The sequence below is a fragment of the Rhinichthys klamathensis genome, unplaced genomic scaffold, assembly GCF_029890125.1.
Source record: "Rhinichthys klamathensis goyatoka isolate OS25496 unplaced genomic scaffold, OSU_Roscu_1.1 h1tg000168l_1, whole genome shotgun sequence".
NCBI classification, from domain to species: Eukaryota; Metazoa; Chordata; class Actinopteri; order Cypriniformes; family Leuciscidae; genus Rhinichthys; species Rhinichthys klamathensis.
In genome coordinates this window covers 486,825-512,842 of record NW_026606699.1, presented here as the reverse complement: position 1 = coordinate 512,842, position 26,018 = coordinate 486,825, and the positions used below count along the sequence as shown (strand labels likewise).

The 26,018-nt window shown below is 35.2% G+C and overlaps 3 protein-coding genes across 5 annotated transcripts in view; 1 reads left to right on the top strand and 2 right to left on the bottom strand.

Annotated features, from left to right (window-relative positions):
- Positions 1 to 1,957, bottom strand: part of nkd2b (NKD inhibitor of WNT signaling pathway 2b) — a 43,780-nt gene extending 41,823 nt beyond the window's left edge. Inside the window, exons 1-3 of the mRNA XM_056259440.1 lie at positions 1,671 to 1,957; positions 985 to 1,011; positions 794 to 888 (exon numbers count right to left, since the gene is read on the bottom strand). Coding sequence (XP_056115415.1) covers positions 794 to 888; positions 985 to 1,011; positions 1,671 to 1,695 — 147 coding nt within the window. The 5' untranslated portion in view covers positions 1,696 to 1,957. The remainder of the gene's footprint in view (positions 1 to 793; positions 889 to 984; positions 1,012 to 1,670) is intronic.
- A 2,288-nt stretch (positions 1,958 to 4,245) lies between these two features.
- On the bottom strand, positions 4,246 to 14,030 carry trip13 (thyroid hormone receptor interactor 13). Its single transcript, XM_056259439.1, has 14 exons — positions 13,970 to 14,030; positions 13,153 to 13,253; positions 12,751 to 12,904; positions 12,488 to 12,614; positions 11,427 to 11,482; positions 10,828 to 10,918; positions 10,652 to 10,724; positions 10,506 to 10,569; positions 10,338 to 10,424; positions 8,148 to 8,254; positions 7,655 to 7,808; positions 7,452 to 7,564; positions 7,302 to 7,371; positions 4,246 to 4,703 (listed from the first exon to the last, which is right to left on the bottom strand). Exons 2-14 carry the CDS (start codon positions 13,233 to 13,235, stop codon positions 4,608 to 4,610), a joined length of 1,275 nt encoding a protein of 424 aa, XP_056115414.1. The 5' UTR covers positions 13,236 to 13,253; positions 13,970 to 14,030; the 3' UTR covers positions 4,246 to 4,607.
- A 22-nt stretch (positions 14,031 to 14,052) lies between these two features.
- brd9 (bromodomain containing 9) lies at positions 14,053 to 24,559 on the top strand. Of its 3 annotated transcripts, none has more exons than XM_056259438.1 (17): positions 14,053 to 14,228; positions 14,968 to 15,182; positions 16,262 to 16,351; positions 16,426 to 16,561; positions 17,841 to 17,898; positions 17,976 to 18,120; positions 18,720 to 18,830; positions 19,856 to 19,974; positions 20,065 to 20,197; positions 20,996 to 21,068; positions 21,663 to 21,758; positions 22,129 to 22,261; positions 22,358 to 22,469; positions 23,143 to 23,193; positions 23,277 to 23,361; positions 23,451 to 23,621; positions 24,354 to 24,559. In XM_056259438.1, the coding sequence occupies exons 1-17, from the start codon at positions 14,177 to 14,179 to the stop codon at positions 24,452 to 24,454; spliced, it is 1,881 nt and encodes a 626-aa protein (XP_056115413.1). In that variant the 5' UTR covers positions 14,053 to 14,176; the 3' UTR covers positions 24,455 to 24,559. The 3 variants fall into 3 exon arrangements, with proteins under 3 accessions (XP_056115413.1, XP_056115411.1, XP_056115412.1); XM_056259436.1 differs by having other exon boundaries at positions 19,793 to 19,974; XM_056259437.1 differs by having other exon boundaries at positions 14,054 to 14,228; positions 19,853 to 19,974.
- The last annotated feature ends 1,459 nt before the right edge of the window (positions 24,560 to 26,018 follow it).

Below are 26,018 nucleotides of genomic sequence, written 5' to 3'. Positions count from 1 at the left end.
CACTGTACATTTCGACACAGTTCACACAGACATTTATGCATGTGAGCTGCCGTACGTCCAGGACTAACCGAGACTGTCGGCTGTTAGTTAATACAGTTGTCAATCACCAACCGTCTGCCCGGCGCTGATGTCACAGTCCCACCGCAGGGAAAGGGCTGTCAAAACCCATCAATCCCACAGGGGAACAACCACAGCGGAGCTGTCCCACTGCCAAACACGACAAAAACAAAAGCAGCTCTCGTCATCACGAGGAGCTCGACATGTCGTTGCATGGCCTTGCGAACACACACTCTGTTCTGTTTGTTTCAGTCGGTGTAATGATGATTTCTCGTCAGTGGGAATGTGGTCTTTGGCAGCGAGATGGCAAACGGCTCACCGCAAGTTACTCCTTCTCTGGTGCAGATCCTGTCTAGATTCTTGAGCAAGTCCATTATGATACAGGGGAAAAGATTCAACAATCGCAAAATGCACTGCAGTCATTCGAAACAGTGACAAAAAAAACTTTTCTTAGTATTAGTTCTGTGTATTCTTGCTTATTAGAATAACACAGAGTTACCTTTGCAACATGCAAACTACATACTCTTTGGAAATTTTATTGAAATTAGTCGAGTGTCTCAAGCAAAGTGCTATTTGTATGATGCACAGAGATAGTGTGTCTATGTAGAAGAGTCGGATTATATGTTTGATTTCAGTTAGAAGGTCGCTGCTTATGTGAGACAGGTCTAAAGGTGGATGGAAAGAAGGTTTCAGATGCTTAAAGGAAGCAAATGCACAAAAAACAGGTGTTTCTTACCTTGTAATCTTTCAGATTGGTGCCAGATGTGCCATATCTCTCGCCTTCTTCAACTCCTCTTCTTGAAATAAAGCCATTCACAACAAAACTGTCCCCTGGAAATGGATTTGAAAAAGCATTGGGAAATGTTCTAAGCCATTAATAGTTCATATTAACTATAAAAAGAAAACTGCGTCAAATGCAAATCTCACCCTCAGGATTTTCCCGACGTTTGCAAGCTGCATCCGAATAGCAAAGACAAAAAGCAGAGCATTATTTATAATAAAATTTATGCATTTTGGAAAATGTATGTATTTCAAGAGCGTGCATGTCAAAGATTGATAAAGTATGTGTTCAAATGACATATATGGATGATATGTTTTGGTTATTTAGTCTTCAAACTGTTCAATTTATGTTGTCCTGGAGTTAATATCTGATTATTATCGGTAATGACATTTTCCAGTTTTTTAAGGAGAAAAAAGTTGCACGTCTTTGAATTGCTTACACAAGTGATAATTTATTAGTCAGTCATTTGGTAATAGCTAACGACGCTACTTTCATATGTAAAACATCTTATATTAATGACATTTCTGAACTTAAAACTTTTTTTTATGCTGTTCTGTCAGAAATATAACTGTTACTTCACATTTCCAATAAAAAACAAAAAGAAACTTAACAACAACAATAATAATACAAACTGGGACATTTTACCTTTAGGTGCATATAAATCAACACTTAAAATTTAGTAGAAGTCATTAAAGAATAAATAAGTTTAAATCTATTATATATTTAGGACTAAAGTCATCCTAAAAGAAAGAACAGTTCCCATCACTGAATAATCGTTTACATAATAGCACAAATATGTTGCGATTTTGTAACTTCTAGATGTACAACTCACCATGTTTTGAGTGAAGTTTCCCCATTTTATCACAGCTGTAGTTAACAGAAGTCGTGCATCTCTCGGTCTCAGTTGTTACATTGTATCCCGTTCAGAGAAATAAAAAGTCAAATCCTGCAGATTCCGGAAACATGCGAGCACGAGCAACATCGAGCGCGCGACACCGCAGAGTCCCGTTCACTGAGTCTGTAATGCAGAAGAGTGAAGGAGAGGATCTGTCGCAGGAGCTCTCGAGATGATCTTCTGCTGGAGATGAAGATGATGTGAAGTGAAGTGCGGGAGAAACACACACACACACACACACACACACACACACACCTTCAGACCAGCCCCTTCAGCATCTCTGCTGCCCTCTACTGACACTCACATGACTAGCACTACTTAAGGAAAGACACTTCAGGTGAATAAATGCATTAACCTGCATACATTTCCAGAACTTAAATGTGAACATTGGATAAACCAAGTTCAAAATTATTGTTTTATGTAACTGTTATGTCTCCTCAACATACATGTGCTATTGTTCAACATATTCCACAAACTTTAACTTCTTCTCTGGGACTGCACAAACTATCTATCTATACCCGTGCCAGCTTGTGGTTTAACGTCTCTTGAGTTACACCGCCGGTGAAATCTAAAGCCAGCTCCTGCGGGGTTGCTTTTTTCTCTTTCCTGTTGATATTATCACAGTAAGTAAGTTAGTCATTCAAAGCAGTGTGCATGACATCAGGCCTGAGTGAATAAAGGATTCCAGCAGGGGTCAAATAACTCAAAATGATTTCTTAATGCATGTTCCTGGTCTTGTTGTGAGCGACTATATGTTTACCAAAAAACATCTTTAATATCTCATCAAAATGCAACTTGCTCCTCAGTCCGAAACAGCTTTACTTTTCAGATGGTGTCATTAATCTCTCTTATTTCTGAAGAAAAAGTCTACACAACTTTCAACTTTCATAAAGAGACACGTTTATGATGCTGCCACGGTATGGAAAAAACAGTTGAATAATCTCTTTGTGACGGAGACAAAAACATTTAATGAAGTTGTGCACAAAAAAATTTTTTTTAGTATTTTTTTTAGGTGAGCCAGTCAGCAACCCCTTTCTTCAGAAAATGCAAAACTCTAGTTGGTAATTCATACATGCACGATTGCCACAGGAACATTTTTCACATGCAATCAGCTTGAGAGAGAGAAAAAAACGAGATGAAAGCATATTGCATTTGCATGAGGGAAAAGAGCTTTTGCAATACTGAAAGAGGAGAGAGATATGCAATACTGATTTGCCAATAAGCAGCATAAATCGTTCTTTTATTTCAAACAACAGCTCATATATGTCTTGTGTTGTTGTACGATACCACTTGCCCACAAGTCTATTAACTCTTCAACTAATTTATTACTATTGGAAGCTCTATTGATATTCCAGTGCTTGGAGCCAGATAGAAATTCAGCTGCATTATACTGTTTTGCTTTGTTTAGGAACTCTCTGGCAGTTTCTAACCACAAAAGTTGTATAAAACTCTCCAACAATAAGGCTTTTGAGGATTTTTTTTCTTTCTTCCTCCACTGATTACATTTAAGCAGTTGTGTTTTTGGAAGAGGAACTGTCAGGAAGAGAAAAAAGCCTGCAGACACTGCAATTATGTGTCTGTTTATCTGGTCTGCAGCCTGACACATTTTAATCTCACATCATATCAGAAGAATGCGATACAGATACCTGCACAATGACGGCTCGCAGGTGTTTACCTGTTTGATCCGGTATCGTCGGGTGATGATGATATACATCAAACAGCTCTTTGTGATTTTGTGATTCTCATAAAACAAATTCTCACACAACTTGACACTTTCCAAACAGCATATCAAAGCAGGCCGCTTTAAATATGGTGTCGAACAGGTTTCTTACCGGCAAAGGTCAAACACCATGTGAAAAAGTCAAGGGTGAATTAATGCATTAGTTTGTGTTTTATAACTTTAATGCGTTCAAATTACACACAAAAATCAGGCTTTGCTTAGACAAGTAGCAAACACTGCAAAATAAAAATCATGAAATCTCATTTGTACAAACTTCTAGCGTAATGACAATATGCAAGACTAGAATTGAAAACCAAATCAAAAGTGGATGCAGTGTGAATAAAGCCTGTTAGCACACAACCCTGAATTGGTTTTCAAATAGCTTCTAATATAAGAGCTGTTTGAGTGAAAAAAGACAGGCGATTCACTAAGCATTTCATGCATAGGTTTTATTCCTGCATGTTGCACCTTTATGCCATCTACTGGATGCAATTTACAAATTAGACTCTTAAAAAAAATGTTATGCCAAAAAGGTTCTATAAGAACTTCTAAGGTCTTTAAAGATGTCTTAAATGGTTGCATAATACTTTCATTTTTAAAAGTTATTTCATTTTTTCCTTATGCTTATGAGCTGTTTAATTCATAAAAATGATTAAAAACTAAACCCATTAAAATGAACCCCTAAAAGGTTCTATATATGAAGCACCTTAAATGAACCCTTTCATGTTCTATATAGAACTTTTTTTCTTGTGAAAACATTTTAATTGTAATTCAGAAAAACAAAAAAAGGAATGAATTGTCTCATTTTAATCAAATGATTTTAAATATATACACATATAAAAACTGAACATAAAAAAAGAACATCATTTTTTCATATGCAGAGAGCAGCGGCTACAGTGCATATTATAAACTCGGATTCAGGACACCAAAACTTCCGCTTATGAATGCGGACTTGAAAAATGCCATCTAGAAGATGACAGTCTCATATAGATAAGTGCTGTTTTAAACTTTCAAACTTGAAATAAAACAACACTGGTTTGTTCTAGGACATTTTCAGAGGATGAAGCTGGTGAACTGAGCAGAAATATTGAACTAACAAACAAAAAAACAAGAAACCGTTTCGATTCAACAGCAGAACGTCAGTTTGCTTCAGCTCAAACACAGTTGACCAAACTCGCCTGTTCCTGTCTCTGTTTGTCCACGGCACGGCCCATCGCTTTGAGAAAACTCTCGACTGTCATTGTGGCAGTCTGGAAACACAACAGGAGACATGATTACAACGAAAACAAAGACTAAATTGTATATAAATAGTTTTTTTGTGCTATTTTGCTGCAATAACTCTTTCAGACTATTTGAAAGAAAATAACCTAAATACACATTCACGTGTTTATTTTATTACACATTGGCCTGGTTTCACAGACAGGTCTTAGATTAAGCCAGGATTAGGTCTTAGTTCAATTACGACATTTAAGTAGCTTTTATAAACATGCCTTAGAAAACACATTACTGGTGTGCATTTTGAGACAAAACAATGACACCGACATATTTTAAGATATGTTTGTGCAAGTTCCTTTCAGTTAAAACAGCATTTTAGTCTGGGACTACACTTAACCCCGGTCTGGGAAACCGGGGGTTTATCTACTTGTGTCTGTAGATTTCAATGACAATACATATCTTTAAAGGCGGTAATTTGTTTTTTTCAGAAATCTCCACTTCAGCAGCTTTACATACACCAAACCTAACAGTTTTATTCATATATATATTCTGAAGGGTTTTACAGAGGGGTTTGTTCATACGTCAATTGGCTGATTTATGGAACATTTCATCCCTAATAACATTTTATTTAAAATAACTTTTCAGAAAACTTGTAATACAAAACAATTTACCTAATGTACTGTAATTAATCAACTGGGGAAGTATGGTGATATCTATTAATTAAAATGTTCACCGGTCTTAAATTGCTTGACAACCATACACTTTCTAGAATAAGACTAATTAACTATATTACTTATTTAAAAACTGTTTATTCTGATTATTATTAATCATGAATATATATATATATATATATATAAATATATATTTTTTAAATGCATCCTTTCATCACAGCAATAAGCATTTAAAGGGTTAGTTCACCCAAAAATGAAAATTATGTCATTAATGACTCACCCTCATGTCGTCCCAAGCCCGTAAGACCTCCGTTCATCTTCGGAACACAGTTTAAGATATTTTAGATTTAGTCCGAGAGCTTTCTGTCCCTCCATTGAAAATGTATGTACGGTATACTGTCCTTGTCCAGAAAGGAAATAAAGACATCATCAAAGTAGTCCATGTGACATCAGTGGGTTAGTGAGAATGTTTTGAAGCATCGAAAATACATTTTGGTCCAAAAATAACAAAAACTACGACTTTATTCAGCATTGTATTCTCTTCCGGTTCTGTTGTGGATTCGCGTTCAGTGCCGCTGCTGACGTGTGTCTGGTGCGCCCGTGTATTCGGGTTCAAATAAATATGGCTGGGCAAAAAAATGCAAGTCTTCCGAAATCCTTAGACATGTTTGCGAAGATTGTTTTGTTTCCAGCGTGCGTCTCCCTCAGACTGTAAACGAAGCTCGGACGCACCAGACACACGTCAGCAGCGTCTTACGTCACACACACACACACCAGACACACGTCAGCAGCGTCTTACGTCAGCGGCGGCACTGAACGCGGATCCACAACAGAACCGGAACACACACACACACACACACCAGACACACGTCAGCAGCGGCACTGAACGCAGATCAACAACAGAACCGCAAGACAATACAATGCTGAATAAAGGCGTAGTTTTTGTTATTTTTGGACCAAAATGTATTTTCGATGCTTCAAAAAATTCTAACTAACCCACTGATGTCACATGGACTACTTTGATGATGTCTTTATTTCCTTTCTGGACAAGGACAGTGTACCGTACATACATGTTCAATGGAGGGACAGAAAACTCTCGGACTAAATCTAAAATATCTTAAACTGTGTTCCGAAGATGAACGGAGATCTTACGGGCTTGGAACGACATGAGGGTGAGTCATTAATGACATAATTTTCATTTTTGGGTGAACTAACCCTTTAAGGTCATGCATTACAGTATTACACGGCTCTGTGGAATACTTGATTCTGATGGGTCAATCGCACCATCCAGTGGTATGTTATCCCCTGATATTAACAACCAGTAAAAACTGATTAACGCAGGCTCATCCGGGTAACTGAAGTCGGCGCTTTATGCTTGTGAGGAATGTTTTGCTGATAAAATATTAAAACTCAAATCAATATTTGGAGTACAATTATTTACTTATGTCATCCGGGTATCGCAGTCTCGCTGTCTCTTGCTAAATACGAACGCAGCTGCTGTCATTTTGCAATGATTGTTTTGTACACTTAAGATAACAAACAGGTAAGATTTTAAAACGGTTTCATCTCACATAAATATCTCTTATCCCCATAATTATTTATATGGCAAAATGCTGTGTAATAAGTGGTATGATTATAATGGTACGTATCCCTTAAATTTCTGTCTAGTTTGAACTTGCCGCTTGCTAGCAACTGCTTTCTCCGCGGAAGCTTTGCGTTTAAATAGCTAATAAAATATTTCAACTAAACCAATATTTCGCATCTAATTATTTACTTATGTACATCCATCCGGTTGTTATCTCAGAATAAACCCCTTCAGGCTGATCACCCTGTCGAGGTTTACTCTGTGATAACAACTGGCTGAATGTACATTATTCCTTACTTACCACACTTAAGGATTTTAGACTAACAACACCCCATATTTGTGGAAAAATCACATAACATTGTAACAAAGACGAGTACCTTTCCAAAAAGCGCATGAGCCAGAAATGGGATTTTCCTCAAGGCTCTTCCACTGAGTCCCACACTCCTCCTGTCCAGAAATAGACACTTGTGAAAGATATCAATTCTCAAAGACTTTCAGTACTGGTTGCGTCACCAGCAAACACTCACTGGGAGATGTTCCTCAGGCTTAAGCTCAGATGGGTCACGTCGCTCTCCATGAAGTTCATGGTTCCCAGTTCCTCCAAACTCAGCAGTTGCTGTCTGGGGTAGATGATCTGACGCTGCAGGGAAAGATCAAACCTGAATTGTGGAGCTCAGTGGAGGAATGGAGACGTTCAACAGGAGCTCAATGGAGCTGAACACACACTCACCTTCATGAGTTCCTCCAGACAAGACAGATAGATGTTGAATATGGCGCTGGCGCTCGGTGGGCCGATGTACTGCTTTATATCAGCTCTATCCACAAAGGCCAGATCGATCTTTTGCGTGACGTTGGATGTAGTGAGGATGACCACATTTGTGTGGCTGAATCAAGGAAACACTAAGTTTATATGAATATGAATGGACAAACTGCACAGGAAGCCCCAATTTAACTGCCATAATATGAAATATTACAAAATGGATCAGGTTATTCAATGGCACACAAAAAAGAGGGCAGGATGCCTTCAGATGAAAAGGAAAAATATGGCAGAACAGGTTATTATATTTTGATGAAAGACTACAAAAACAGACTTATTTATTCGCAATAACCTCGACGATGAATAATGCCCAATAAGAGCAGCAACGTGCATTAAGTAAATAGTCATTTTGATTTCAAGCGTGCCTTTGTAGATGAAAGTGCAGCAGAGATGAAGAGAAACTGACCGTTTGATCTGGTCGAGCTGGGTCAGGACAGAATTGACCACCCTGATAGCGTCAGACGGTTCTGTTCCTGCCTGAGACGCGCTCCGAGCAGCTGTGAGACTCTCCACCTGACAAACAAGCATCACTGAACCCTCAGTGATCCAGCCTAGCACAATTGCAATGTAATAATACCTAACTTTCACTAAATATGGGTATATACAGTAGCAAGCAATTTATCACAAGTTTTGGTGGGAGGAAAAATGCATATTAAATAATCATAGCTTGCTCAAGTCACAATTGCAATGTAATAATACCTAACTCTCACTAAATATGGGTATATACAGTTGCAAGCAATTTATCACAAGTTTTGGTGGGGGAAAAAAATGCATATTAAATAATCATAGCTTGCTCAAGTTACACAGAATAGCAACAGCCAGCTGAATTTTATTAATTAGCTTATGTAGAAAACATGTATTTGACATCTAACACACACACACAAACAAGTATATACATATAATATTTATTTTAATTAAGTGGTAATAAGCATGCTTTGATATTATTACAGTTTTTAAATTGTGACTACTTAACTTTTCATGACTGTATCCTTACTGGTTGAAGTATATAATTATTTAAATACATTTGCGTGCTGAACAGTGCTGTGAATTTAAAATGTGCACTTACTGTATTAAAAAAAACATAGTGGTAAAATATATTGGTAACGCTTCCTTTTACAGTCCTGTTACCCATGTACTTACTATGTACTTATTATAGTAATTATAATTACTGGGTAATAACTAGATACTAACCCTGAACCTACCCCTAACCCATGTACTTACCTTATATTAGCCAGTACTTTCTAGGTAAGTACACTTTAAGTACACGTAAGTACTGTACTGTAAAAGGAAGCGTTACCAATATATTGCATATTTGTTTAATTTTAAAACATGGTGATTTTTTTCTGCCTGTTGACAGTATTTTATGATTTATGGATAGATAAAAAAAATACAATCAAATTCTCCTCTGGAAATGTATCCACAAATAAGTGCATATTTAATTAGATAATGTCTCCTTTGCCTATTTAAACATAACAGAGTTGCAATTTTGCAACATTTTTCCAAATTATACCCTGATGCAAATTTGGACTAAACAAAATGATTTTTTTTTATACATATATATAACTAATGGTTTCATAAATACAAGTTTAAGTAAAAAAGAATATAATATGAATATCAATGTGTCCCTGAGGGTAAAACATTAATTATTCAGGACTGTAAAACACTATCCTTCATAAAACTGCTTTTGAATGATTGTACTGGAACTGAAATCAACACAAGACTGATTATCATTCAGACTCCATTATAATAAAATGATGGTTCATAAGAGGATTTGAATAACACTGTTTCACCAGGAGACTATGGCCTCTCTTCTTCACTGTGGGAATAACACTGTAAAGCAAGGGTTTATTGCTTTTATAAACCAGTCTAAGGTGGTCTGAATGTCTTAGTTGGTTACAGCTGGTTTTGGGAAATCAGTCTGAATGATACTATGAATTATTTATAATTTGTTTGAGATATTTTTTCCATTAGAATAAATATATAAATATTATTATGTTTCAATAAATGCAATATTTCACAAATAAAATAGAGTGAAGGCCTTTAAAATTTATTTTTAAGTGAGAATAGTGGCACCTAGAGGCATTAAAAAAATAAAAACTTGAGTAATATAAATATATATTTATATAAATATATAGAGAGGCTTTTGGATTCCCGTTGTTGTTTTTTTAGACATAATTTCTTAATTTTATTAGGCTTTGCATTTAGATATATCATATTTAGACATTCTAAAAGACTACTTTTTGTCAAGGTGTAGATTTTTTTTTGTTAGATAAGTATCAGATTTTGCATTATGATCAATCAAACAAAAAAAAAATTGTTAGAAAAGGAAATACATGGAAAGCATATTTGTTACTCTGTATTTGATAATTAAAAAATCGAACAAAATAAGGAATGGATAGCGATAATTCTACATTAGAGTGCACTTTTTTCAGCACAGTGGCTGATTTGTAGTTTATACCACCAAAAGATTCTCTGAGTTTTCATATTTTTTCGTATTTCCCATTAATTTCCAACGTCGGCCATTTCTGACCGAAGAGGCCAGGAGGGTTAAAGGAATATTGATGTTAATATATTAATGATTTTAAAAGGAGAGTACCTCATCTATTAGGACAAACACCAGGGCATCTTTATCATCAATGAGCTCCTGAATCTTCTGAAACATCTTCGTGACCAGTTTTCCACTCTGTAAAACAGGCACGTGTGTTCACAGCGTTTCAGACATGGATCTGAGGAAGAGTTTCAGATGTGACGGATCAAGCTGTACCTCTGAGAACCACTTGGAGAAGAGACTGTGGCTGTTGATCTCCACGAACTGGCTGTGCGCGTACCTGAGGAAATGTGTGAAGAACAATGGTGATGAATTCAGTACGTTCAGCAGCAGCCTTTTTTATTTTATGAAAGATGTCACACCTGCCAGACAGTCTAATGGAGAGTTTCTGAGCAAGTCCTTTACATAGAGACGTCTTCCCGGTGCCAGGCGGCCCTGAGGGTTTATGAGAGAAAGGCAACTGTATAAACATGGTATGGGCAGCCGTTCAACGAAGACAGAAATTGCTGAGATAACAAACAAGCTTTTATTGTCTTACCATGAAGCAACACGACACGATTCCAGGCAATTAAATTGCTGTCAACATTTTTGTCAGAGAAGAAAATTGTTGTCGAAACATAATCCAAGAGCTGGAGACCAAAGTAAAGATAAAGATCATGTTATGGGATGCCAACAAGTAGGGATGGGCGTTTATGAAAATGCAACGGATGAAATGTGTCAACCGGTAAAGATTTTGCAATAATGCTTGCTTATACTGCTGTAGATATACTGTGTGTGCATGACTATCAGTTGGAGGATATGGAGAATAATGTGTCCCAAACATTATACAAACACTGTTATACAATTATAATTGATGTTTTATAGATTTTAGTCTCTTAGCTCAAATTAACAGACAGACGGATTTAAATCTTTCTTTTCCAGGGAAATGGACCAAATATGGACCTAATATTAAAAATACATGTCAATATAAATATACATAAATATATATTGATATGCATTATGCAACATGCAGTATATATCATATGACCTCCACTGTGATATAAGATTTTGGTTATACCACCTACTTCTGCTAACAAGCATAATTCTGCTAATTTATTTCAAAAAATTTCAAGATGACTGTGAATATACAGGTCTTACTTGTGTTTTGATGCCATCCTCGTAAATCAAGCTCTCCCAAATGCCGTGAAACTCAGCTGGAAGACATGAAGAAAAAGATGAAGATGTTGTAAGTCTTAAACATGGGTCAGACCACAATGTATTATTTGTTTACATGTCATGCCAGCTCCTCGGCTATTTTTAATGGCAAAAACAATACTCGAGTTATTACAAATTAAAACAGAAACTAAATGAGACACATTTGTCCTAAAAATTCTAAAACTACATTTGGATTAAACATCTTTTCAAAAGGATCAACAGAATAAAACAATTTTCTCAGAGGAGTAGAAATATTACAATGAGCTCTGCTCTGACATACTTAGGTTTGTTTTCTCCTGATAGTAAACGTGCGTGTGTATGTGAAAATGTATATTGTGTTCAGAATTTAAAAAAGGGAAAGAATGACCCCTGGAAAAATATCCCAAATAATATAACCCAGTGATACAGAGATGAACACAGAGCAGCATTAACTCGATTAATTAACCATTTTTATAGGAACAGTTCATGCAAAAAAGAAATATAATTCTGTCATTGTTTTACGCCCCCATGTAATTTCAAACTTAAATGTAAATTTATAATTTAAAAACAATTATTAAAACAGACAAAAGCATCTTAGGCAGAATTAAGCTGCTATTGATGCACAATAATAGCATATGCAGATTTAAACTGCCAAACTCCAAAAAGGACAGTTTTTTAAATAAATAAATAAATAAAACACATAACAGCTGTCCATGCACTATATTTCAAGTCTTTATCAAATCAACATAAAATAACAGCATACGGATTTTGAACAAGTAAATAACAACTGAATTTTAATTGGTTACACTTTATTTAGGTATTTATAAGGTGTCGTAGATACATTATACTTACTCAAATAAGTACTGAGTAATTTTAACTAATTACAAGTACTTAGAGTTACGGTTAGGGTTTGGTTTAGGGTTAATTATGCATACTGTTATTACTATAGTAAATACATGTAGTAACACGTAACTACGGCAGGAATTTGTGAATGTGCTTGAAAGGGGCGTGTCATGGATAATCACCAGCTGGGAGGAGCCAATGATTGGCAGCAGATAGCTCCTCCTCTTCCTCCAGAGTGAGCGTGCTCGGACTGTCATCATTCAGGGAAAACACATGGATACAGAGGTTGTAAACCTTCAGATCCACAAGCTGTGGAACATATAAGAAACATCACATCCATAGACTGAAAAATGACGTAAAACCCCACTTGAAACAGATGTAATAAACAGCATATAAAATATAAAGCAGAATGTACACAGATGTAAAACAAAAAAAAACGATTTACTTTCGGACCAGCTACATCTCCTATGGTGACTGACTCCACATTTTTGGCTAGAAATTCATCATCAAACTCCGTCCACTTGAAAGACCTTAAAACCGAGCTGTGTCGATCCAGCAGCGACAGCACATGCGTCCTCACGTCAGACCTCTTGGCTGTGCTGCAAACACATATTTATACCTTTTAAATCATGCAGAGGCAAATATAGACATGTCAACATGAAACAGTGCTCACACAGCCCATTACTTGCTTCAGAAATGTGATTTCACAGATTTCACATGCATGAACTACTGATCTAATTATGTGATTTTATAACTTAAAAAATGTAATTGTTTGTCAAGTTTTGAATTCTGTAACAACTAAATCAGAGTCTAATCATCCTATTCAGTTCATTCACTTATGAAATACCTCTGAGATTTCACATGAACCTCTATGTGCACATCTGGGCGGATGATGCCAACTTCAGTCATGTGATGATCAGAAATGTCCATTACTCAAAGTGCTGTTGGCTGAAAAACAAAAAACACAGTCAGAAGAACTATGTACATAATCTATAAAAATCTATAAAAGTCAAAAATGTGATGTAACGAGGCAAAATCAGATTTATATAACAAACAAACCCCTTAGTGATCACTCTTCACAACTGTTGTTGGATTAACTTAAAAAAGTAAGTAAACTGGTTGCCTTAAAATTGAGCTCATTGAAATTAAGATTTTCAGTTAATTAAATTGAGATTGGTTTAATGAACAGAAACTCAAAATAGTATGTTATCTGAACCACATTAATTATACAAGCTGATTTGACAACAGAAGTTGTGAAAACAAATCGTGACATAATTTTTTTTTACAGTGTAACTTTACATATTTGTTAATCTGCCTCCAAGCAACCACCGAAAACACCTTAACACTACATAGCATTAGCAAACACGTACCAATAACAATGCACCATGGTATTATTTTTCTGTTATCATATAGACTAACGTATATAGACTTATAACTTATATAACTTATATGTTAGTATATAGACTAACTAACATCCAAACATGCCTTCTGTTTTGAAACACAGCCTTTATTATCATAAAACATCACGCGCGAATCACCTAACGCACAGCATGAATGGTTTATGTTGTCTTACGTTCATATTATAGTTGTAGATTGTGTTAACTGTCATATTTATTAACAGATCGATTAAATAAAGAAAGACCTGTGGAATTAAACACACTCACCTCTCACAACAGCGACAGACAAACTCGAACTTACCGCGCTAACGGTGACGTCACGCCAGCCTGCGCCGGAAACGACGCCACCTGAAGCCGGAAGTTAAGCATTGCGGCTAATGTTGTTGTTGCTGTAACGAAGAGCGGCTGTGAGACAAAAAAACGCAGATTATGAAGATTAAACCAGATTCTTTTTCATATAAATAAAGACACACTATGGGGAAAAAGCATAAGAAACACAGACCCGAGTGGAGAGCGGTTGAAGGAGGTGAATATTGGATATGCATGTGAAAATCACTTTAATTCATTCTGAGTGTTCTGCAAGTGCGTATGTAAATAGTCAGAAAATGCGATATATATCTGGTTTTATTCATGCAAAACCACCCAAAATTGTATAATCAATGATTGTTTCTTCTGGGCGTTGTATAAATAAGGGGGTTTCGATCTTTAGATGCTACGGACCCCACAAATATGATCATTCTCATCATAAGACTTAAAAGACAGCTATATATTTTCATGTATATATATACACCTAATGTATTACTGTGACATATAAATGTGTAATTTATAAATTATTTAAATATTTAGTTTATATTGCATTATTACTTTTTCTGTTCACTGTAGTATTATACTGTTAGATGTATTATTTATTCATTTATTTGTTATTTTATTAAAATGTTTTATTTAAATTTGTATTAATTTAGTTTAAACTTATTTGATATTATATATTTATTTATTATTTTAATTAAATGTTGTAATAATTATTATTATTTTATTTTTTTACACTTGTTAGCACTTCTTTGCGATCCTCAGGCCCCAGTTTGAAACCCCCTGATCTAAATGATTATAGTGATAGTGTGGGTTTGATCTGATAAATATTACTGCAGGTTAATGAGAAGTGACAGAACAGCAGAATCTTAAAGAGCAGAAAAGTCATTAACTTCAATGCTTATACAAAACATTCATGCACCGTAAATGGCTTAATGGCTTTGTGTGTCGTTTTTCAGACTATGAGGACAAACCCCTGGATAAACCCCTGAAGCTGGTACTCAAGGTGGGCGGCAGTGAAGTGACCGAGCTCTCCGGCTCCGGACATGACTCCAGTTACTATGACGACCGCTCTGACCACGAGTGGGAGCGGCACAAAGAAAAGAAAAAGAAGAAGAAGAAGAAATCAGAGAAGGAGAAATATGTAGATGATGATGAGAGGAGGAGGAGAAAGGTGAGTGAAAAGAACGACTCTTAAACACTCAGAAGTCAAGCATCACTATTATTTAATGATTGCTCATGATTCCTTAAATGTTGTATATATCGTGCACAGTAAGAGAATATTCAGCATGCATATTCATCATATCATATCTGCATGACCTAATGCTACTAAAATGAACCTGAAAATATATATTTTAGCCTTTTTCTTGCCTTGTTATTTGATCAGACTGCCAAAAGTAAAGACATTTTACACAAAATTGGATTGCTAATTTCATATGGATAATTGGATGCTACTTGCTGAATTAAACAAGAAACGTGATGAGGTTGTATGACAACATTTATCATTGCATGATGCACTGGTTTTCAATCCTGATCCTGGGGACCCACTGCTTTGCACATATTGTATGTCTCTCCTATCTTCAGTTCATGGATCTCTCTCTTAACAGGCTGATGATCTGAATCAGATTTGTTAAATAAAGGAGACATACAAAATGTGCAGAGCATTGGGTCCCCAGGACCAGGATTGAAAACTACTTGCATAATAAAATTCACATACAATTTTTTTTTATAGCCGTTTAATAACCTTTATTCTTGATTAAACATATTATATTCACCCAGAATATGTAAAAATCCCATAAACTCACATTGAAGTGGGGCCTGACCCATACATAGAAACAATGCCCTGTTGGTTACTTTGCACCAGGGTTATTTTAGTTAACTAAAATCATAACTAAAACCATTAAAAAAACAAACATTTTCTTTACTTTCTTTACTTTTCTAAACATTTATTTAAGTTAGCTGCCAGAATTTCTCATTTTCATTTAGTTTAACTTGATGTGCTAAAATAACTAAAACTGAAATAACAATTAATAAAAGCAAAAAACAAAAAATGTATCTAAAATGGAAAATACAAAAATAAAAATGTATATATATATATATATATATATATATATATATATATTTAACAGTATCTAATTACTAAAATAACACTGGATTGCACAGACAAAAAGCACTCACATTTACTTCAGAAAATGTAAAAAAAAAAAAAAAAATACTTGTTCATCTTACAAATTCTGTATGTGTTTCATCCAGGAGGAGAAAAAGAAGAAACGTGAGCGAGAGCAGTCAGAAAGTGCCGCCAGTGGACCAGTGGAACCGTTCACCCTGCCGAAGCCTGTGGAGGTAAGGCACTGAATGCCTGTTTGAGTATCCAGAGGTTAGTTGAGTGCTGTTACTAAAGGAGTGTATTGCCACAGGTGGTTCTAGAGGAGAAGAAGAGGAAGCGGGACAAATTTGAATCGGAATCAGAGGCAGATGAATTTCATCCTGGAGTGAAAGTAGAAGTGGAGCAGCAAGCGGATCGACCCGTACGAGCCTGTCGAACTCAACAAGGTACAACTAGATTAGATTAAATAAATGATTTAATACATTAAAAGTAGTTTAATAAATACTTCAGAAGTATTTTTTATTATTAGTTCAGTTTGTAGTTTACTAATGTTAGCAAATGGAATCTTATTGTGAAGCTTTACCATGAAAATATATATTGACATTAAAATTTGAATCCTTAAATAATATATTGAGTTATCATTTTTTCATACTAAAAACTACATTTACAATATTTTCCATTGCTTAAATTCAAATTAATTGTACAATTCTGAAGCCTCAGGGACAAATATATTAATTAAACTGTTTATAAATTATAAGTTATAACTATTTAACGGTTAGTTCCAATCCTTGATTCTGATTGGTCAATAGCTGTGCTTTATTCACGATAAAACACGACTATGACCGCTTCACCCAACGGTTCTAGTATTTATCACTGCACCCTTAGCAACCACACGTATCAACCTAAACATAGAAAAAAACGCTGAAATGTTTAAAGTAAATTTCGATTTACTAGGTGGCATGACGATGGATAAGTGGTTTGAGGAACAATTTGGAGAGACTTCTACAAGTATTAATTTTTATCTTTCAAAATGATCTATTTATCAAATATTTATTTATTATTATCTCTTGTTAGGCAGCATTTTAGCAACTAAATTAATAACATTAATAAAATAGATTAAAGACCTAACTGTTATCTATCAAAATGTGTGCCCTTGTGTTTTTATTTAGGCTATGTTTAGTTTAGTGCAGAGAGAAAGTAACGGAATGAACAAAAAAATAAACGTTTTCTCATGCTGAGAGATAAGCTATGCCTATTTGTGTGAGGAAATTTCACAAATATTGTGTTGTAAAAAATAAAAAGAATGAGACAAAGTTTGAGAACGGTTTGTTGTTTTTATTTGAGCTTTCATGCATATTAAACATTGGAACGTTGTTGTTCACGGTCAGGGACTATTTTTTTCTAGCGGAAGGAATGCTTTTATTGATTTAACTTCATGAAAGTTGCACTAATATTTTTTTTTTTACTTTAATATTGTGTGGTAACCGTTTTATAAAAGCAATAAGGTACTCGAGGCAAGTGCTGTATCGTGAATAAGTAACGGCTGAAGGGGTTGCATGCACTCCACTTCGCGTCGTGCCTAACAACGCCTTTCAGCCGTTACTTATTCACGATACAGCACAGCCTCTCGTACCTTAATGCTTACATAAATTATAAGACAAATCATGAATGGATTTCAGATTATTTTTCTTATTGATTGTCTTTTTACCGTTTGGCTTTTCCTAGAAAATGAATCCACCCCTCGCCAGCAGCTCTTGGAGCATTTCCTGCGTTTGCTTCAGAGGTGAGACCCTGCAAAAAGCAGAAGGCATAGTGTCATCTAATCTGGAATATATGAGGACAATCTTTCTGTCTCAACAGGAAAGATCCACATGGATTCTTCTCCTTCCCTGTAACAGATGCCATTGCACCTGGCTACTCCATGATAATCAAACATCCCATGGACTTTGGCACGATGAAGGACAAAATAGCTGAAAATGAATACAAAACTATCACAGAATTCAAGGTACGCAAGTGTCCGGCTACAATCTTCATTTTCAGATTCTTGGAACTACTAATGTATTTTAGTCCACTGAAATGACATTCTTTTATAGGGGTGTAACAAAATATCGTGCCACAATATATCGCAATACAAAAATGCAACAATATGTATCGTGGATAGTTCCCCCAAAATAAAAATTACTGTGTGAGAAAAAATTCAAGTTTTCATAGTTTTAGTGTCAGTACTACATTAAACTACTATATATAATGTATAATAATGCAATGGGGGAATATTTGTGGGTCCTGATAATGCCAAATGTCTTATGTTACCTGACATTTATTTGATATATATCTAGTCAGTGACAGAGTGCAAGTATATTCGTCTAATGTTATTCTGTATTTTCAGCTTCAGAATCATGAATATTTTTATTCTGGTGTCACCATTGTCCTTGGGTTACAAGCACCAAGTCCAAGCCTATTCATTTAAACCCACAATGTAACACCAAATTTTACAATCTTCATTTTCAGATTCTTGAAACTACTAATATATTTTAGTCCACTGAAATGACATTCTTTTACAATGTGACTATTTTTTATCTGAATCTGTGGGTTTGACATCTCCAGGCAGACTTCAAGCTGATGTGTGACAATGCCATGGTTTATAACCGACCAGAGACGGTTTACTACAAGGCCGCCAAGAAACTTCTCCACACGGGATTCAAAATGATGAGCAAAGTAACATTTTTAATGCACTTTGTTTTTGTTATTGTTGGCCTTTGTTGTACATTGTCCAGTTCATGCGTGCCATCATTACCATTCGATTCGGAAGCATGCGGTTCTAATAATCTAAATACTTGGATAAAAATTAGTGTGATTTATATACAGTAGGGCTCAAATATCTGAAGATTCAAGAAAGTAGTGAAGATTCAAGAAAGTATTTGTGTCGCTCTGTGAATGGAAGCAAGAACATTTCCGGATTCCCCCGGTCGGAAATATCAGGGGATTTTAAAATTGTGATTGCAATGCCTGGAAAATTATTCACATTTAATAAAATCTTAAAAAGTGATGGGGAAAAATCTATAAAATATATTTTATATTTTTTTATATATATATATATATATATATATATATATATATATATATATATATATATATTAAAAAATATAAAATATATTTTATAGATTTTTTCCCATATATATATATATATATATATAATATATATATATAAATGATTTAATATATATTAAATATTATTAATAGATTATTATGTAATGTATTATAATATAATTTAAGAAAATATTTTTTGACTAGATGTTGCTCTTTGTGACCTAGAAATAAAATAAAAAATCTGAATCTTAAATTTTCCTAATTTTATTTAAAAAAAATTCCCTAATTTTTCAAAATCCTAAAACTGTTAATTTTTTTCAGGATTACATGGAGAAAAAAATCACAGACTTCAATGGCGCGTCAGACCCTTCCTTTGTTTTATTGCATTAGTAAGGTGATTCGTTTTGAGCAGTCGACGTGATCAATTTGGCTCGAGTGCTCTGCGGGTTCAGAGACGAGTATTCCCATTATCCAATCTCTATCTTTATTTATCCATCCCGTGTTCGACTCCCATCTTCATGGCATACCTAAGACCTCCCGCAGGAGGAGTAAATGGATGCTGTGTTGCTCTATTTGTGCTCTGTTCACAGGAGCGGCTGTTAGCTTTGAAGCGCAGCATGTCTTTTATGCAGGACATGGATTTCTCTCAGCAGGCTGCCATTTTGGGTGATGATGACATCACACCTGAGGAACCGGTGACGGAGATCATGCCAATCCACACGGAATACCCCAAAAAATCAAAAAAGCAGCCCATCAAAGAGCCCATCATCAGGTAAAGCGCAGGGCGCTGTTGATCTGCAGCACTTTTGAACATTTCACATGTTTCTGAGTGTGTGATTGAGCAGATGTGTTGCTTGTGTAGTGATATGTATGAGCTTGAGGGCAACGCTTGCAGTTTGACGGACAGCACGGCGGAGGAGCACGTATTGGCACTGGTGGAGCACGCGGCAGATGAAGCCCGGGATCGAATCAACCGTTTCATGCCAAACTCTAAGGTGCTGCCCTTTTGTGTTATTTTAAAATACAACTCATTTATATTATTTCCTAATGCTTTCAGCTTCCAATAAGATACTATTCATAGTTATATTGTTCCATGTAAAGGCTTCCTATTATGCTTTTTTTTTTACATTTTCAACTTTCTTTGGTGTGTAATGTTGCTGTTTGAGCATAAAAAAGTCTGAAAAGTTACAAAGCACAAAGTCCCTCCAGCAGGAGTTATTCTCTATATCAGTGGCACTGTTTCTGAACTCCCTGAAACGCCTCCATTGTAGTCTTAAGTTTTCCCCAAAACACCTGAAGCACTTGACCAATCACAACACACTAGTCCAGCTGACCAATCAGAGCACATTGCGCTTTGTGAAAAATAAGTTTGTTTTTTGTTTTTTTATTGTATGAAAACCTATTCTAGTAGACCCCAAAAACAAAATCAAGACAAAATAGCATAATAGATCCCCTTTAATAAATTTGCATTAAATACTAAATAAGCATTCAGCAGATTTTCTCCCATAATAGATTCTGTCTGGGCTGTACTATAACTTATTATTTATAACGAATAGTTTAGACACAGTTTACTTACAACTATGCATTTGGCAGACACTTTTATCCAAAGTGACATACAGTACATTGCATTCAAAATTCATTCATTCTTTTTGCATTTCTTGGAAATCGAACCCATGACCATGACATTGCTACTGCCATGCTTTACAGTTTGAGCTACATAAATGCAGATTATTGCAATATAACCAAAACTTTTATTTCCCCTAACCTTAACATTTGTTTTATTTTGCATGTAGATTGGTTACCTTAAAAAGGACTCTGAGGGTTCCCTGATGTACAATATAGTAAATCAAGATCTTGAAGGAGAGGGTATGAACATCACACTGTTTCAGCTTCTATTACTTTGTATAGAAATGGTCTATATATGTATAGCAATGAGGTGGTAATTTGCTTGCAATTTTTTCACAATGATTAAAAAGAAAATTAAACCTGTAAAGCCTGACATATAAAATAATAATAGTAAAAAAAAAATGTTTAACTGCAACAATTTATTTAACTTTTAGACAAACTATAAAATCAGTTGTCACTCTATATCTCCCAATAATGTCTTTGTAGGATGATATTTAAATGATACGTTTTATGATCTCTGTAGTTTTTATTGTGGGGGTCAAAACATTAAATGCAAGGCAATACAATGATGATTAAGAGATGAACAAATAAACATTCTTTAAAAGCATGATTTGAACTTGATTTCCCCCCAAAAAAATATTCATGGATATTTAAATTTGCTTCAGTCCAGTAAGTGTTCATCTTGAAATATTACTAACAATATAAAAGTTATTCTTATGTTTATAGGGTTTAAAATGGCACTTCAATGCTGAAAGGTAGCTAACCCTGTTGAAGAAAGTTCATCCAGGGGAATAATATAATTTGTCTGAAGAAAATATTGATTATTGTTCACAGAGGAAGAAACTCAACCTGTAGATTTGAGCTCTTTGGCTAATAAGCTCATACCTGGACTGACGTCACTGGGGTTTAAAGACGACAGGAGACACAAAGGTAACAGATCTTCTATTGCCACATGCATTAATAATACTTTTAAGATTGTGAATCACATTTAGTACTGACCCTGAATTGCTAAAAGAGTCAGTAATTAAATCATTAAGTACTCTCTTAAGAACTAGTCTGACCAACTAGCAGTCGAGGGGTAATCAGTCTTACTTTTCAGATTCAAATTAGAAATCTACTTTTTGCTGTAAATGACATGAAGTTATGACCAGTCCTAAAGAAAAAAGTTAGATGACTAACTTGTAAGACTAGTCTAAGCAGTTTATGCAACAGAATCACAACCAGAATCTTTACATTTATGATTCACATCATATTATGCATGTGTCTGTCATTGCAATTTTGGCCTGTTGTTTTGTTTCAGTGACGTTTTTGAGCAGTGCGTACAACACTCAGACCCTTCAGAACAACTCTGTCTATCCTGACCTGCTTCCAGAGGAGATGGACATGCTTTACTCCGCTTATGGAGACGAGACTGGAGTCCAGTGCGCTCTCAGGTGTTTGGTCCAAACCTTCGGCTCATAAAAATCTGTTGCTGTTTATTTGACTCAGTTGATTGATGGGATTTGTGTGTGTGTGTGTGTGTGATTTAGTCTGCAGGAGTTTGTTAAGGGTTGTGGGGGTTTTACCAAAAGGCTTGTGGATGATTTGCTGGATAAAATGACGGCTGGTGATCACTCGAAGGCTGTCATTCAAGTCCGACAGGTAGTAAAAATCAACAAAAATTAATCTTTTGACCAGCTACTTTTTATGGTCATTTTTAATCCTTCTTAGTGTTTTGTGAACAGTAAATTCCAGCAATATACACTACGGTTGAAAACTTTCGCAAGACATTAATACTTTTATTTAGCAAGGATGCATTAAATTAATTAAAAGTGACTCTAACAACATTTATAACGATACTAAATATTTCTATTTCAAATAAATTCTGTTCTTTTGAACTTTCTATTCATCAAAGAATCCTGAAACAAAATGTATCACGAGATTTTCACAAAAATATGAAGCAGCAAAACTGTTTTCAACATTGATAATAATGAGAAATGAGCAGCAAATCATCAGATTAGAATGATTTCTGAAGGATCATGTGACTCTGAAGACTGGAGTAATGATGCTGAAAATTCAGCTTTGATCACAGGAATAAATTTCATTTTAAAATATATTTAAATAGAAAGCAGCTATTTTAAATTGTAATAATATTTTACTGTATTCTTGACTAAATATATGCAGCCTTGGTGAGTAGAAGATTCTTCTTTCAAAAACATTAAAAATCGCCGACCACAAACTTTTTAAACGGTAGTGTACACATTGATATATTGTATTCTATAATATAAGCATATAAATAATTATAACATTTTACAATGCTGTTTTTGTATTTCAGAAAAGAAACATGCCGATTGATGACGCTAAGTCTAGTTTATGTGGCATGCCGGTAAGACTTATACATATTACATGCTAAAGGTTTCAAAGCTTTTAAGCTACCATTTAATGAGATTTTCTGATTGGTGTATATAGGGAACCGATGAAGCCGGCTCAGTGCTTGATTTCATGTCCATGAAGAGCTACCCGGATATGTCTCTAGATATGCTCAACACATTAAGTGAGTCATATATTACACATCAACACCTCACGACTTTAAAAGACGTTTGTTTTTGGTTCATTGATGTTCAATTGATGTCCGATCTGTAGGTAAATGTGTGAAGAAGGAGCCGGATCATGAGGACGGTCATCAGCACTTTGACGACACAGCCAAACTCTTGCAGGAGTTCCAGGATGCAGCGGTGGACCGAGTCGGTTCACGACCATCCTCCAATCTCTCGTCCCTGTCAAACGCTTCAGAGAGGGATCAGCATCATTTAGGTACTGAGTCATATTTATAGTATACATCACAGGCATTAAATGCTGCTGTCCATCATGCCTTCCTTGTGAAACTCCAATGACTGTTAAACATATTTTACTGGATTAAATAGGTCTACATTTTTGTCTTAATTAGTTGTAATTTATAAATGCTTTGGAATACAGACCTAAGGTTGATCTCTTTTTAAAGAAGACACTCAGCAAATTGCTGAAGTGAAGGTAAAATGCAAAATATATATTTAACAAAAATCATTTGTAACAGATTAGATCGATATGCTGGCGACTCGTTTCGGCAGTTCACAATCGAGGCGTTCTTTTGAGTCAATAACTTAATTTGACAAGCACTTTGATCTGTAAAACTTTGCAGACCTTTTACATTCATACAGGTATTTTACACACTGCATGAAAGGTAATATCCGAAAAAGCATAAACTTTAACAGGTTAACTGATGCGTTGACACACATTTCTTCAATAGGTTTTATGTTAATTGCATGACTTACTTTTGTTATTCACTTTGTTCTCGCCCTTGAAGATAGCCTTGCTACAGACATAATAAGTCAATAAATATTGCTGGAAAATTGAAATGGTCTAAGAACTAATTTCAGTGATTTTTTTTTTGGTGGTACTTTTGTCAATCGTCTGAAAAACAGTGTGGGATTTTTTGGGGGTATGTGGGGTAAAAGAAATCTTCATTTTCTGAATAATAACTTAAGTTTGTTTGTTGACCGTGACCAGGGAGTTCACCTCATCTGGGTGTTGGAGATCAGACCGAGATGGTCCAAGACCCGTATGAGTTCCTGCAGTCTCCAGAGCCCGGCTCCACCGCCAACAGCTGATGTCCTCAACCCGCTGTAATTATGTGCTGTTATAAAGGACTGTAAGCTTGTACAGGTTCATGTTTTGTTTTTAAATAAAAACTCTGTGACTGATTTCCTTTTTTATATGGTTGTTAAAGTTTTTTTTTCCCGATTCAGCCCTGACCGCATGTTTGATCTGTAGGAGTTCACGTTTATGCTGTATGTTAGCTTCTCTTTTTCGTCTTATGAACTCTAGGAAGAAGCATTCGCATCTTGTCCTCCAATGTGTGCCAATAATACTGGGATTCTCAACTGGATTTGCTTCAGGACTCATTTTACAAGCAGCAGCCCAACAAAGTGCCAGAAATGTTTAGTGTACAAAATAAAAAACAAAATTTCTTTATTATAGATGGTTAGTCATTGCTAAATAAGGGACAGAAATTATTTAAAATTCACCCTGTGTTCACTTCATTGTGATGATGTGAAAAAAGGCAAGTTTATTTCATACACAATTGTAATTCAAAGTGCTTTACATAAAAAATAAATAAAATCATAACAGATGCATGAAAACATTTTAAATTAGCTTAAAAACAAAAATAAAGAAGAATACATAAGGCAATGCAATCAGTAGTACGCAGAACAGTGCTCATTCATTAAATGCACAGATTCATTTTGAGTTTAGTATTTCATGTATTAAGATATGTGATGGGAACATGAAAATGTTCTCCATAATTGGCTCCAGTGTAAAAATGTGCTGAGCTCTCTCATGTCTTCAAAGCGCTTTCATCGAGAGTTCTCATTTGCATTTGGCTTTGCATTTTCTAGTGGTAACTAGGTAACAGTTAAAATCTTCCACCCCTGAGAACTTCCATGTTCAGTAGATATATTGTTTCCCAATGTTTGAACTTTTCAATATCGAATTACAGTCACACAATGGTGACTTCTTTTTAGACGTTTTAAATGTATAGTTCACCCAAAAATGAGTCATCATTTACTCATCCACAAGTTTTTCCAAACCTCTATGAGTTTCTTTGTTCCATTGCACACAAAAGAAGACAGTTTGAAGAATGTTGGTAATCAAACATTTGATGGTAGCCATTGACTTATATAGTTTTTTATTTTTTTTTAACCATGGAAGTCAATGGCTACCATCAAATGTTTGATTACCAACATTCTTCAAACTGTCCCATGATTACCAACATTCTTCATAATATCTTCTTTGCACTTTTCACTGTGTCCAACAGAAGAAAGAAACTTATACAGGTTTGGAACAACTTGAGGGTGAGTAAATGATGACACAATATTCATTTTTGGGTAAACTCTCCCTTTAATTCCACTTTCTTTTGATTGAATTTCCTCTTAAATGTTTACATGGTCTTTTGTTTATATGAGATAAAAAAAATATATATATATATATATATATATATATATATATAAAAGCGCATTCACGTTTCAGTTTCCACAGCAAAAGCGCCGCAGTCCAAATTTATGTCACTTAATATTCATGAGCTGTTGAAACGTCAGCGTGTGCCGCTCGACATTGGTTGGCTACTAAGCGTGACGCAATTAATATTCAATAGTTAAGCTTTCGCCGTGGTGTGTT

Excerpts from the sequence above, each read along its gene's own strand:
- trip13 (XM_056259439.1), bottom strand. The coding sequence starts at position 13,235 with ATGGACATTTCTGATCATCACATGACTGAAGTTGGCATCATCCGCCCA. Across the intron at positions 10,725-10,827 it reads TCGTGTCGTGTTGCTTCATG|GGCCGCCTGGCACCGGGAAG; the intron begins GTAAGACAATAA and ends ATAAACCCTCAG. Across the intron at positions 10,570-10,651 it reads TCCATTAGACTGTCTGGCAG|GTACGCGCACAGCCAGTTCG; the intron begins GTGTGACATCTT and ends ACATTTCCTCAG.
- brd9 (XM_056259436.1), top strand. The coding sequence starts at position 14,177 with ATGGGGAAAAAGCATAAGAAACACAGACCCGAGTGGAGAGCGGTTGAA. Across the intron at positions 23,194-23,276 it reads CTAGTTTATGTGGCATGCCG|GGAACCGATGAAGCCGGCTC; the intron begins GTAAGACTTATA and ends TGGTGTATATAG. Across the intron at positions 23,622-24,353 it reads GAGGGATCAGCATCATTTAG|GGAGTTCACCTCATCTGGGT; the intron begins GTACTGAGTCAT and ends GACCGTGACCAG.